Raw genomic sequence first — 14,888 nt, forward strand, 5'->3', positions numbered from 1 at the left:
CCGAGCCTCTTTTACCTTTCTGATGTCTCTCTCTAAGTGCACACATGAACAAATCAGAAACAAGCCTGGAAAATTGTGAAATATCGATTTCAAGGAATGATGTACTACACATACTGTGCTTTGATATGATTTGTTTTTTATCCAAAGATTAATACTTGAATTTTTTTTTTTTAATTCCTGCAGACTCTAAATCGAAGGCCAAGCAGGCAGTAAACAAACGGAGGAAAGGTGAGGATGATGAGAAGAAGGTAGGTCTAAAGAGACTGAAGACAGACATGACATCTGACTTCTCAGAGAGCAGTGACTCTGAGAATCCGCACAAGAGGATGGCCCATTCGTCGTGCTCCTCGTCGTCGTCCTCATCGTCGTCCTCTTCCTCCTCTTCCTCTTCCTCCTCCTCAGAGCCAAACTCTGAGAATGAATTAAAGACTCGCAGCATTGAGGTGAAAACTGCTTCAAAAATGGAGGAGGATGAGAAGACACTAATGCAGGCTGCCAAAATGAACGATTCCTCATCTCACGTTGGTTGCCTGTCCCCGTGGGCGGAGCTTCAGTCGACAGAGGACAGCAATAAGGCTGTTAAGGAAACAAGCAAAATGATCACAAAAGAGGAGGAGGAATTGGTGGCGGTGACGCAGATCACCCAATCTCCACGGCAACAGATGCCTCTTATGTCTGACACTATCCAGGCTACTATTACAGAGAGTAGCAAGAACACTGTGAAAGGTAAATTGCACTCAACTCCCAACTATCTGACGATTATAACCCATTGATCAGTTATATTCTTCTCTTTTTTTTTTTTTTTAGTCTCCTCTCGATGTCAGACACCTTCCTTGTCGCACCTCCATGGCGGCGGCGGCGTGATTGACATCACAGATGATGCACAGGCCACCGTGCATCAAGAGAGTTCAGAGGCTGTGTCAGCTCTGCTTGCCTCACAGAAGGCAGAGTCCACCGCCCTTTCACCTTACCTCACCTTGCATCCATCCCCCGTCTCCTCGCCTCCTGTCCCTCCTTCACCTTCACCCTCAGAAGGTGGCCGAAGGACAGAAATTGACCCCGCCGTGCAGCAGGCTTTAATCGGAGGTGGCCTAACAGCAGGCAGGAGCCTAAATAACAAGATCGAGTTTTCTTCTTCCGAGGTTATCAGGTGAGAACAGAAAGGAATGTGTTTTACCTTTCCCTAACACCTATTGTGTTGTTAATTTCTTCATATTATTTAACAGCGTGGATGGGAGGCGACTAGGAGTGAGTGTTATGTATCTTCCTCAATATAATCATCAGTTACTTTCACGATGTGCGAATTTACATTATCGAATATTCTTAATACTGCCTGAAAAACAAACGGGTCCATTGATTGGCTGCAAAGAAGGAGGAAGTGATGAAATCCTCATTTGGCTCATCAACAAACATGGGAAAGGAAGAGGAAGTGATAAATGTGATAAATCAGCGGCTAGATTCAGTCTCGTGAGTCTGTGATAGTAGCCGAGGGAACACAACATTTTTTCAAATATGGAGACTTGCCCCATCTCAGCGACATAATTATTAAAAGCAAAGTTTTATGTTGTTAGCCTGGAAATGAGTCATAGTTAAATAAGTCTGATATTGTTAAATAAGATTGTAGGATGTTCTGAAAAACGGTCGACGTGAAGAACAGTTTGCCAACACTTCTGTTCAACAATGAACCATATGAAGGATTATGTGACTTCTAAACAAACTAAACTAAATAACTAAATTGGAGTAATACACTCGTGAAATCCTCCCCAAGTTGAGCAAACGCACACAGTACGGTTGACAAAGCAAGTAAACGTCGGCATGACATCACTAACCTCGTCTACTAAAGGTTTGCCGGATGTTGGATATTAGCTGAATATGCAGTTTTTACACGCTCGTATTCCGCATTCGAGCTACATTAGCGAGTACAGTATATCACATGCGTAGTATATGTCGGAACATTTCTGTCAAAAGATGGCAGCTGCATTAGCCGTCACTTCAAACGTATGCGCAGTAACGGACGGCACTACCAGTTGTATTTCTCTTCCCGTCTGTTTGAAGAACAGGGCTACAAATGATATATTCCAGACATATGTGGCACAAATCACCATATCTCAAATAACAGATTCTTTTTTTTTTGCATTCTGACTGCTCTAGTAGCTAGGATTACCTTACTCCACATCAAACTTTGCTGATATCCATCATTATAGAGAAACTGGATGAAATGGATTAGTAAATAAATATTCACCAGAAATCCATTTAAACACCTTTTCTCATTCTGATAGCTGTAGTAGTTGGCAGTGCTTGACCAGTACAAACTGCAGCACAAAATGTGATGTTATTTGTCATTATGAAGTTATAGGAGACATAATTATTCACAAAAATCCATGAAGACACCCTATATAGTCTGAACATACAAAATAATTTCAAGTTCTGGATTGTTAAATATTGCTGTGGAATGTCGTTTTACAATATTTTGTCGAAGATGTAGGAAGTAATTTAAAATGTAAACAAGAGTTGTTCAGAAACGTCTACCATTGTTCTATGAAGCAAGTGCAAATTTACAGTTTTTCTTTTGTAGAATGTCGTCAAATTATCGTTGACTCGAGCTAGCTAGCTAGCTAGCTAGATACTGTATCTATCTTTTCATATCACCCACCCTTAGAGCCTCCTCAAATACTCAGAGTTGTATTTCATCTGTATTCTTTATTCGATATTTATGTAAAGAAATTCCTAAACAATAGAACATCCAAGGTTGAACATGAACACATTGCGGAATAAGTTAAACTGACGCCATTGTGAATATATGGATATTATGTAGTTCATTTCTTAACCCCATATTGTTCAAGCTACTAATAGTTTTTTGCTGGATGAAATATCCAGGGTGAGAAAAAGCAAAAGTGACTGTATTCTCAACTGAGCTCTTATGAGCTATACGCACGTGTCACACGTGTTGCTGATGTCTCTAAGTAAGTGTTGCATACAAATCAAGGGAAAGCATATTATACATACTCAATTAATAATTAAGACACTTCCTAAGACTAAATTTAGACTTTCAGGGCCATGGCAGCCCTGTTTACCTGAAATCTAGTGCGCGTTTGCAATTGTTTCCCCCTCTATATTCATGGTTTCCTTGCTAAGTTTGCTTACAGTCTATCAGAGTATCTCTGAAGGCCTGTGTAGTAAAAGGCCTGCTGAGTACCAGAGGCTCAGACACGCATACAGGTCGGCTTTTCTCACATTCTGTCAGGGCTTTCTTCGGATGAAACGTGGATGCCATGCAGCTTTGTAGCATGTTTATTGCCTCGGCAGAGTCAACTGATGATCCCCTGGTGGGCCCGACTCCAGAGTCAGTATCAGCGCCGGGGGTGTCACAAAAATGATATTTGTGTTCTGTCAACCAGTGATTCAATAATCCATCTCTTGTCGCGAAACACGTAAAAGAGCCCTTTATTTACATTTACATGGTTCTCACACGTGTTGTCACTTTCACTTACTCACACTTAGATTGTTAAACAAGGTTATGCCACAGTAATGAGGTAAATGATAATAAACACATGGTTAAGCTTTAGAAGGGTTGTAGGTGGTGAGTGTGATTATGCCGCAATGCAAAGCTTCCGTCACACTGTGGAGCATTGCCGAGATGTCTTATGCCTTGTTGCGTACCTGTACTTTCAGATTTATTTGTGTGCACCCTGTTTTACCCCAGTCAACTACGTTTTTTTTCTGTGGTGACCTAAAATGAGCTGAGCTCTCTGTAACATTATGCAGGCCGTTGGTCCGAAGGGCTGACATTGTGTACTACACAGTACTTTATTTAGAACAGCCAGTAATTTTTTTTTCCAGATTCAATATTTGCTGTTCTCAATGTGTTGATGTGTCTTAATGGCCAGCTAAAAAACGGTGTAATTATATGTACATATTCAATTCTTCCTGTTTTTTTTCCAGACCTGTCACATCAATGACTGATAATATGATGCTGATAGAGAAGGAAAAATCGGTCATTCCCCATCCTTTTCTTCATCAACATCATCCAGAGCAGCATACGCCACAACAACACTACACGTCTGGCATCAAGAGTCCGTCGTTATCCGAGGAGCAAAGCAAACAGCAGCAGCTACACCCCGACAAGACGAACACAGTCCTTTCCACTGACTTTCCAAAAACCAAAATGAACCCGAACCCAGCTCCGCTAGACTCCATGAAACAAAAAGCCCAGCGGCCCAACACCCCTCAGAGCCATCCATACCCTAGCACGAGTCCAGCAGACCACATCAAGTCTAAGCCTCACTTAGGCCTCGTGGATATCTCAAAACCTAAACCCAATACCTCTCCAGAGGTCTCTAAACATAAAATGCCAAGATATTATGATACCTCCCCTCCTCCATCAGGTCGTTTGTCCAGTAAAGTAGAAACAACGGAGCCTCCTCGCTCTGGTTTTAAGCCAACACCAGCTCACTCAGAGTCAGGTGGGGGCAGTACTGTCAGCAGTACCAAGAGCCCTCTAATTATCGATAAGAATGAGACATTCACTGTTTACAGGGACCCAGCTCTGATCTGCTCAGACAATGAAAACACTTCTTCCGCCACCGTCTCCTCCAACCACGTGGCGGCATATCTCCATCCTCACCTACATGGGCTCCACTCGTCATCTCCCCACTCCCCTTGCCTCACCCCTTCGTCCCACCCACATGCTGCCTCTCACCTCCTTGCTCCTCCTCACACCTCTGCCTTACCCCACCCACACCTTTTACCTCCTGGGGTTCTCTCTGCCATGCCTCCTCCTCACACGGCATCTCTCCTGGGGGGCCACCCTCAGCTGGACTCCCCTGGAGGTTTAGGTCACCTTGCCCTACCTCACCCGGGAGCTGCGCACCAACAGCAGTTCCTACAGGTCTGTGTCAAGGGGCATTGATTTGACGTTACTCTTTTTTCGAGCTTTCCATTGGTCAACTAAAACCCTTTTAAATGTTTCCAGGGTCAAGGGGCCCCTCCTACATCTCTGCTCCCCCAGCCTCATACTGGCGCTTCAGGTTTGGGCCTCTACCCCATCCTTTGGCAGTACCCCAATGGAACCCCAAGTTCCTACCAACAAGGGCTCAACATACCCCCCACAGCTAAATGGGTTCACCCCGAAAATCCAGTTGCTGTTAATTCTGAGGTGTCACTTCGAAAGGTATTTGGACTTTCTTGGAATGTATGTATGATTGAATTTTTTAATGGGAAGGGTTTTGTGTTACCTTTACCACGTGGGCGTAAAGGAATTAGTGGCATTTATTATGCACAGTATTTTTCCACTCTTAACATTTATTTTGGAGGACTTTTTTTTTTTTTTTTGGAGGAGTTTTGTCTGCAATATGAGACATGCCGTTGAAGGTCACTTGGGATGAGGTCTTTCTCATTCTTGAAGAACGCTTTCTGTTTTACTCAGCCCCCGGGTTATTTTGGCACTAGATCTCAGACACCGACCTTCTCAGCCTCTGACACATAGTCGAGATCTTTGCTCTTTAGTATTCATCCTGCTAACACTCTTACAGAAGTCACCTGACTAAACATGAGTGACTCACTTCCACCAGTAGGCTTACATGCCTGACTCTATCCTCACCATTATTTGTGAGGTGCTATTTTGAAACAAATTGAACGTGTGTGCACAACTTTATGTTATTTGAATTTACTTTCTGCTTCTTTTCTTTGCAATGCACTTTCCATTTCCAGAGCACAGCAAGCCCATGGTTGCACCAAACTGTCTGTAGCGCAAGTGACAGTTTGGGTTTGCTGAGTCACGTTCCTGTACGACCAGCCAGCGCTGATCCCCACCGCCCCTCTGTTAAAATCAGCACGCACGCTAGCCCGCCGCTGTCAAAGATCAGTGTGGACATTCGTAAAGAGTGAGTCAAGTCAATCCAATATTGCTTTTTTTTTTTCCAGTGACGTGCCTGCCATCAAGCTAATTATGTGAAAAAAACACATTTCATCATGTAATAAAGCATAGGAATGGCCTTTACATTTTTTTTCTTTCTTTAGAGATGTGGATAAGAGAGGCTATGTGGATCCAATAAGAACCTTGACGTTGGCCCAACTAAAACAAGAACCAACAGACAGTAACAGGAGCATCACCGGGAAAGATGCACAGCTTCACCGCCTTTACTTGGACCCCCACAGCAAGGCACGCCTGAGTAATACACAGGTATACTAATCTCAAATACAAATCAAATGCTGTCAAACTTTAGATCAGTTCAGTGATGACTGATATTGTTATTCAGAACAAGATATACTTAATTTATCAAATAAGATCTCATTTGAGTTGGTCACATCTTCTTTGTAATCTGAAAAAAAATAAGTTACTCCAGACAGGTCAAGATGTTATTTTTATCCATTTTATTATCTGTATACGTGAACCACACTGCCCCCAAGGAAGGCGAACCTGCAGTGGGAGAGCGGTTAATAAAGCATGTTACTATGCTTACAGCAGACAATTTGGAGAGGATTTTTATTATTTTGGTTTAAGATATGTTATATATCCATCCATCCATTTTCCGATCCGCTTTATCCTCACAAGCGGAGCGAGGGGTGCTGGAGCCTATCCCAGCTGTCTTCGGGCAGTAAGCATGGGACACCCTGAACCCATTGCCAGCCAATCGCAGGGCACAGAGCAAGACGAACAACCATTCGCGCTAACACTCACACCTCGGGACAATTTGGAGTGTTCAATCAGCCTGCTATGCATGGTTTTGGAATGTGGGAGGAAACTGGAGTACCAGGAAAAAACCCACGCAGGGAAGCCAGAGCCGGGATCGAACCCATGCACTAACCACTGGAGCACCGGGCCACCCCGTTATACATTAGAGTGAAAATTATACCTTCTTCAATAAAAATAATTGTGTTAATTGAAACCATTTGCATCGCAATAGCAAGACCTAATTGCACGATAAACTATATATACACTCATGCTCGTTATAAAAAACTGCAAAGTCCTCACGCAGCCCTTTATATTCACATGCTGCTTTTGGGTTTGAATTAATCTGTCGTATTCACATACAAAAGTAATGACAAACTTATCTTTCCCTTGTAAATTACTGTTTACCTTGTACCTTGTAAATTTTCGACACTATAAGATGCTTTGGAGTGTGAGGCGCACCTTCAATGAATGGCCTATTTTAAAACAGTTTTCATATATAGGGCACCCCGCATTTTAAGGCGCATAGAATAGAAGCTACAATAGTGGCTGCAGTTGCGCTATGCATCCACTAGATGGTGATACGCTAAAGGGAATACAAAACAATACAGTGCAGTTTTATTTATATTGCACTTCCACAACAGCTGCAGCTGTAACAAAATGCTCGACGGATCATTTAAAATACTACGTCCAAGAAATCTGAAGATTTATCCATAATAAGGCACACTGTGGGCTTTTGGGAAATCGAAAGCTTTTAGGTGTGCCTTATAGTGCGGAAAATATGGTAATCTACAAACAAAGATACGGTATGTGATTTGCCTCGTTAGGTCGTCTCCAAATTGATTACCGCTAATTTTAAGTATGCAAATTTAATTCTGTTCCGGTGATCCGAAAAGCATTATTTATTTTGACCATGTAGCTACGCACAACATCGCAAAACTCCTGTTTTGTGGCACATTCAAAAAGTAAACTTAACATACATGTTTTTCTTTCCAAGGATGGTGTTCAGGCAGCGGACCGAGCCAGTAAGTACAAAGAAGAGAATCGTCAAATTCTGAAGGAGAGCATCGAAGTGGCCCCTTTTACTGCCAAAATTCAACGCTCAAGTGAACCCGGGATTGACAGAGAAAGAGAGAGAACCCGAGATTCCACTTTTCCTGTCAGGATACCAGCTCTTGCTTCCCTTAGCCCCAAGGCAGGCCACGTGCATCCTCATATTATCCAGCCCGAAAAGAGCAACTATTTTACCACTTTGTCCAACAGTGTTATAAATGAGCCCCCAAGACTGTACCCTTCCAAAGAGCTCAGCTCTTACTATAAGAAGGTGTCAGTCGGAGCTCAAGGGGTTGTGGCCAGTATTGGAGCAGCTGTTTCAAGCCAGAGTGCGCTGTCTCTAGGCAACTACAATGCCAAAGTGTCCATCTCGAGGCCACCTCCCCTAATTAAGCACCATCCAGAGGGCGGTGAGGGTCTTGCGGGGAAAATTACTGAGCAGCTGTGCCAGCAGGCCACACTGGTCCAACATCAACACCACACAGGTGTAGAAAGGCTGGAGCGCTGCAGTCCTGCGATCTCTCCTTCCTCCTCTTCATCTTCTTCTTCAATGTCTAACCACCACCCCCATCATCACCACCAACACCACCACCCCCACCCTCAGCAGCAGCAACACAACCTCAGGGCCATGCCGTCTCTTCACAGAGCACCCGTCTTCCATCCACCCACTCAACATGCGCTTGAACGTAAAGATGCTGCAGACAGAGAGCGAGAAAAGGAAAGGGAGAGAGCAGGCTACGGTGGACGTCTGTCTCCGCCGACTCTCACACCTATCCAGCCAGTTACGTTAGCAGCAGCTGGCAGCAAGACATCAGTCGAGCAACAAAAGCCCCCCACACTGCTGCCGGAACTCAGGGATGTAAAAGGTCATGGAAATACTACCATTATTGCCTCAGCTGTCAGTGTGGAGAATATGACATCATCGGGTGGGTGGAGAGCCGGTCAAGACAGAAGAACTCTCTTCTTTGGGGAGAAAGGAGTGTCAAGGGACAAGCCCCAGGCTGCGATGGCATCCGTCATTGTGCGTCCGCCAACGTCCATTAAATTGGACAATCCAGCAAACAGATCTCTTGCTATGGCCCCGAAGGATTTATCTTTGGGGAGTCAAAAACCGGGCGAGAGTTTCAGAGACCATGGAGCTAACAGAGTTATTCAACCCAACTCCAACCTGGATGACATGTACATCCAATATAAAAAGACCTCAATTCGTGTCCTGCAAGGGGCTGTGGGAGCCTGTACCACAAACTCTGTTCAAAGGACTACCGTTTCTCCAGCTGTACAGAGTAGAAGTGAGGCAACTACACCTGAGCTGGGTTACTCTGTATCGCCCCATCATGGGCCAGGAGAGCAGCAGCTGGGGCTTGGGTCACGTACCTCATCTCCAGGAGGATCTTTGCATCCTCCCAGTCAGTCTACCACACCGCAACCCAACCCGAATCTCACTCCAAGACCTAGCCCCTGTTCTGGCAGCGGTCAGGCTTACTCACCCTCTTTCGTTCACCTCAAGAAGCACAAAGCTGCATTGGCAGCAGCCCAATCTAAAAGCAATCTCTGCACTGCGTCCATGTCCGCCACAACTGGATACCCGTCTGCAACGGTGGATCCCATTGACAAAACTCACAACTCCACTCCTCCACCTGCCTCAGGCCAAACCTCATGTTCAGCAGATAGCAGTAGCGGTTACTCGACAAGTGGCAGAACAACGCCAGGAAAATCAAGTCCGCTGCACAACGGCCAGTCTTCTGGGTCTGCTTTAACAAGTGGTGGGCAGTCCAGTAATTACCACAAACTAAAGAAAGCCTGGTTAACGCGGCATTCCGAAGAGGATAGGAACACAACCGCTACTGTCAGCTCAGTTAACACCAAACCAGACAAATCGCCCAGCATCAGCAACACCGCAACAATGACAGAAATGATGAAACCGTGTACCGTCAATCTCAGTGCCTCCACATCTAATGAGGTGGAGCTGAGCAAGGACGCCGCAAGCAAAGGAGAACGAGACAAGCTCTCAGAGGACAAGACAGCTGGAGCAACAGTTGGGGAGGACAGGAAAACATCCTCCTCACTAAGGCGGGGAAGCAAACGAACATACGAGTCTGCTTCAGAAAGTGGGGGAGATGACTCGGATGCCAGCGAGAGCAAGATGGAGGGCAGAGCCAAGCGTCAGCCCAAACCAACATACAAGAAGAAACAGAATGATATGGCCAAGAAAAAAGGAGACAATGAAAAGGAAGAGGATGACGTGAAACCCAACGGCATCTTTCGATCTGCTAAAGAGAAGACCAAACTCAAACTGGCCAGTAGCAGTAAGTCATGCACCCAGTAACCTGATAAAATGATAAGCCGTCCAGTGTAGTAACTGCTGTCCCTCAAAGCGTTCATCCTATTTATAAAATGATAGTCCTCTCCGCTCGCTATTTTTTTATAACATGCAACCTGGCCATTTTGATAGCTTTTTAGATCATATTACTAACAAGCCACTTTACCCCCAAGCAGTACAGTTCATTTCAGCGTGCTGTGGTACAATTTGAAACAATCAACCGTGATTATGGAATGACACGGGGCAATAAAGCGTGATACAGACCTGCCAAGGAGCATTGATTCAGCTTTTTTTTCCATTCTTGCAACGTGGCTCCTTTTTACTGTACAACAGGAATAGCATATTTTATTTAAAGCCCCTGTCAACTGAAATAAACTCTCTTATAAATTGTACTTATAAATTTAACACACCACAGAGAAGAGTGTGGATAATAAGCTTGCCAAATATAAAGGAAAAAGTTCCGATTTTCGCGCGGTATTCCGATTTTTTTCTTTTTTTTAATTATTTTTTTGAGATAACGTTGACCGTCGTAATCACATTTTGGGATAAGTGGCCATGAATGGAGCTAGAAGTCTTCCTTTTACCTTACAGGGAAAACATCTACTCTGATCTTTTGTATTTAATTTTAACGTGAGATGCTATTAATTCTTTTTTTTAAAGTGCTTTTCTTGATGTGTTAATATCCATCCTTTGCAGATGGGATCCCACGTTCTGTCCTGAAGGATTGGCGCAAGGTGAAGAAGCTAAAGCAGACGGGCGAGTCTTTCCTTCAGGATGATTCTTGTTCAGAAATCGGACCCAGTTTGCAAAAGTGTCGGGAGTGTCGGATTATCCGCAGCAAAAAAGGCGAAGAGGCGGCCCATTCTCCTGTCTTTTGTCGTTTCTATTATTTCAGACGGTAAGTGGTTGACAGCATTATCTTATACTTTGTCTTGTTCTTCTTTGTGTTGCAATATCTATTCATTTGTATCAATACTAAGAAAAATAAATCCATGCATGTATTGAAATAAAATGTAAGTACAACTATGCGAAATTGCAGGATACTTTATTTGCCCTACATGACAGACAGTACTTGAAATGAAATGAAAATAATCATCCATTTTATCTTGCCACTAAAAAGTGTGTTGTGAGCAAGCTTGGGAAATTTGAGAACAAAAATAAATACTGAAAAAAATCGAGATGTTCTGTGAGTGTCCGTTGAATGCGCTAAAAACATGCCACAACATAAACACAATTTTTGGATATCTGTCACGCAGAATGCTTTCACTTCATCAAATCAATTTGAATATAACACACAGACAACCCGATGAAATACAAAATGCAGGTTCCCAATGCCCCCCAAAAAAATCCAAAACAACATGTCTCTTAGGATAATAGCTTACTGTAAGTCAATTTTTGATTTAAAAACAAATATTTTTCATGCATTCAACATCTCATGATGACATTAAATTATATCCCTGCAATTAAATTATGAAATTGGCTACATTCTTCGTCAAATGGATCATTCAATTCTACCCCTGAAATGAAATTATATAAATAGAATTTGTATTTGAATCCATTTTTCTTTTTTTTTCTGGAAAAAAAAACTGAAAAAAATTAATTTGGCCATTATTTTTAGAAACGTGACGATGCGTAAAATCAAACTTGAAAAGAATCACAAAGCTGTCCATACATAAATGTACCTATTTATTTATTGTTTCAACATATATTTTATTTGTCCTTTTTGCCTCAAACGCACACAGTTTCTACAGTATGGATACTCAGTAAACACAGTCACTATAGATGGATAAGCAACAGCATTTGCAGCCGGGGGTCATCCTGTGTAAATTCTGTCAAAGAGGATTTGCTGCTCTATAATCTTTCCTCACTGTAGACCTGCCGCAACTGCAATCTCCTACCGTCTCTCTCGCCCGTACGTCGCCTCTGATTCTTGTTCTCTAACCCTGTCTGACCTTCATTCAGTCTGTTGCAATACACCAGGGGTGTCAAAATAATTTTTGTCGCAGGCCACATTGAAGTTACTGTTTCCCTTGGAGGGCTGGTATGAGTGAAACTAGATAAAAAACAGTGTTATGTCCAAGGACCGGCAACCTGAGGCCAAGGCCAAGGACTTCACTCCGAGGCCAAGGCCAAGGCCAATGACTTGGAAAATTTTCCGGGGCAAGGCCAAGGCCAAGGACTTGAGAAATTTTATGAGGCCAAGGCCAAGGACCAAGGACTAAGGACTTGCCTCCGAGGCCAAGGCCAAGGACCAAGGACTGATTTTGAAACTGAGGCCTAGCCGAGGACATGTATAAAAAATTGCTATCATACCACTCTGCAGGTCTTCATGATTTGCAACACCCCTCCATCATAACCCTTTGCACTCCCTAACGCTTGAATGTAGTGTTTTTATTCAAAGAGTAGAACAGTCAGGGTACGTGTTATTTATACAGAGAAAAAATACATGTTTTAGTGCAGTAGTTTCTTAATATGAAGTAAATCAACACTCAACAGGCATGACATGGCATGGAACACAAGTTGAGAAATGACTTTGCATAGAAGTCAATCACTGACTGCAGAAAAAGCGGTAATCTCTCAGTGATAATTTTACAGTTTACCTAGCTCCTTCAGCCAGAGACTGTTACACCCGCGCTGCAAGAAGGAGAGATGCCGATGCTCGTCCCTACCGACTGCTGTCAGGCTGCTGAATAAAAATAACAACAATAATAATAATAATAATCATTAAATGATGTGAAAGACAATTGTAAATAGCACTGCGATTTATCCATTTTGTATTTATATTGCACTTAATTGAACGGTGTTTATTTTTTTTCTTCTTTCTTCTTTCTACCTATATTCTTGCTGCTGGAGGCTGTAAATTTCCACAGTGTGGGACAAATAAAGGATATCTTATCTTATCTGATCTTATCTTCACGATCAGAAAAGTATGAGTGCCAATATGGATTAAGAGAGTCCCAAATTTCGAATTCTGAAAGGGTCTACTTATTCAATTGCATATGATAATAACGCAAACAACCACATATACATACAATGATAAACAAATGCTGCAAAAAATTTAAATAATTCATGAGCAGGCCTGAGGATTTCGGAAATTCATGGTAACCGTTTTTCGGTTCCGTCGAATTACCCAATGGGAAACCACGATAACAAATGTTGGGTTCCATAAACGTTCATCATGGGAACCCATTTTTCTATTTTGACTGATATTGATAATCAAGAATTCCGAAACTCAAAAGTATAATGTTTCAAGGGTCAATGTTTGAAAACGATGCATTAACAATGAACATTACATCAGTAGCTGTGTACTCCAGGTTTATTCCAAAAAATAAATGCATCAAAAACTGGTGTACTCATGTGGCATCATCAGAGTATTTTTATTGGTTAATATTTTTCACAGCGATTAGCCTACAAATGTAATGACCAATTTACCACGTAATCGTGCCTCGCGTCGTATTTGACTCTCACGTTCTGTGCATACGTCACAGGTGAGTTTAGTGATACGCCCTTTGGACGATTCATATGAAAAATCAGACAAGCATTCCCATTTCTTAAATATCGTAATTAGTAGACCTTGGTGAGTTTTTTTCGCCGCCATCTCAAACTTTCATCCGCGCCATTCCTCAGTTTGCAGACTAAAATAACAACCCGCATGTCCAAATAATATCATCTGTTGTGTACGCAATCCACTGCCACTTTTTGGGGGGGTCCAGAAACTCCAGACTATTTTTAGTTGGACCAACTATTTAAAATTGTATAAGACTAAGATGTCTTGTTATTGTTATTCAATAATAATATTTAGTAATCATAATCAATGATTGATCACTTTTGAATCCTATTCTCTGCGAGGATGTCTGAGTTCAAGAAAATATAGATATTTTCTAATGTTCTCAAGTTTTGACTATTTTTATCCTGTTCCCCCTTTTCAGGCTTTCCTACAGTAAAAATGGCGTCATCCGAATGGATGGTTTTTCCACTCCGGACCAGTTTGATGACGAGGCACTTGCCCTGTGGATCCCCGGAGCAATGGAGGAGAGTCACCTGGACCAAACTACAGCCAAGTACATCCTCAGCTTTATAGGAGACATGTTCTGTCAGATGGTCCTGATGGAGAATATGGCAGCCTCCTGGGTCAAAAAGGATGGTGTGTTGTCCTCACAATAACTCCCATTTTGATTACAGTAGTCCCTCGTTTAACTGGATTTTAAGTGCTTCTGGGCAAGGGTGTCGGTTGTGGCAGTGCAGCTAGTGAATTACCTTGTTATGCGTTCAGTTAGTTGCTATTGGTTAAAAAAAACACAATTGAAAATGCATCACCGAATCCTGTAATATTGCAAAAAATCCTGTCATGTGAAAAGCGTGATATCGTGAGGGACAACTGTATATCTTATACCAAAACCTCTACGCTTGTAGCGTGAATGACTTTTTGTGTCCGTTTCAGCCAAGCTCGTGTGGAAGCGCGCAGTTAAGGGAGTGAGGGAGATGTGCGATGCCTGTGAGGCGACGCTCTTTAACATCCACTGGGTCTGTCAGAAATGTGGCTTTGTTGTTTGTCTGGACTGCTACAAGGCCAAGGAAAGAAGGAGCTCCAAAGGTCAGTTGTATGGTTGGGGTGATGTAAGTATCATAAAAGGCCAAATTTAACGGGTCAAATCAGTCGACAAAAAATAAGTATAGATTTTTTTTATGTTTGAAAACCTACGCACGATAGGCACAATACAGTCAACCATTTTCATTGATTTAATTTCAGGAACAAAATCCATTCAAGCAATGTGAAAGCATCTTGCCATCATGCCTAACTAAAAAAAAACAACAACAAACAAAAATGATCACTTCCTGTAAAGT

General features: G+C 42.6%; 1 protein-coding gene across 2 annotated transcripts in view; it reads left to right on the plus strand.

The window, feature by feature from the left end:
• The window catches only part of jmjd1cb (jumonji domain containing 1Cb), a 99,462-nt gene that overhangs the window by 75,039 nt on the left and 9,535 nt on the right, over positions 1-14,888 (plus strand). For both annotated transcript variants that reach the window (XM_052070960.1, XM_052070959.1), the window contains 10 exons: positions 184-726; positions 808-1,150; positions 3,943-4,888; positions 4,973-5,170; positions 5,710-5,882; positions 6,019-6,181; positions 7,668-10,029; positions 10,740-10,941; positions 13,973-14,187; positions 14,485-14,637. In XM_052070960.1, coding sequence (XP_051926920.1) covers positions 184-726; positions 808-1,150; positions 3,943-4,888; positions 4,973-5,170; positions 5,710-5,882; positions 6,019-6,181; positions 7,668-10,029; positions 10,740-10,941; positions 13,973-14,187; positions 14,485-14,637 — 5,298 coding nt within the window. The remainder of the gene's footprint in view (positions 1-183; positions 727-807; positions 1,151-3,942; positions 4,889-4,972; positions 5,171-5,709; positions 5,883-6,018; positions 6,182-7,667; positions 10,030-10,739; positions 10,942-13,972; positions 14,188-14,484; positions 14,638-14,888) is intronic.

The sequence above is a fragment of the Hippocampus zosterae genome, chromosome 7 (genome assembly GCF_025434085.1).
Source record: "Hippocampus zosterae strain Florida chromosome 7, ASM2543408v3, whole genome shotgun sequence".
Classification (NCBI taxonomy): domain Eukaryota; kingdom Metazoa; phylum Chordata; class Actinopteri; order Syngnathiformes; family Syngnathidae; genus Hippocampus; species Hippocampus zosterae.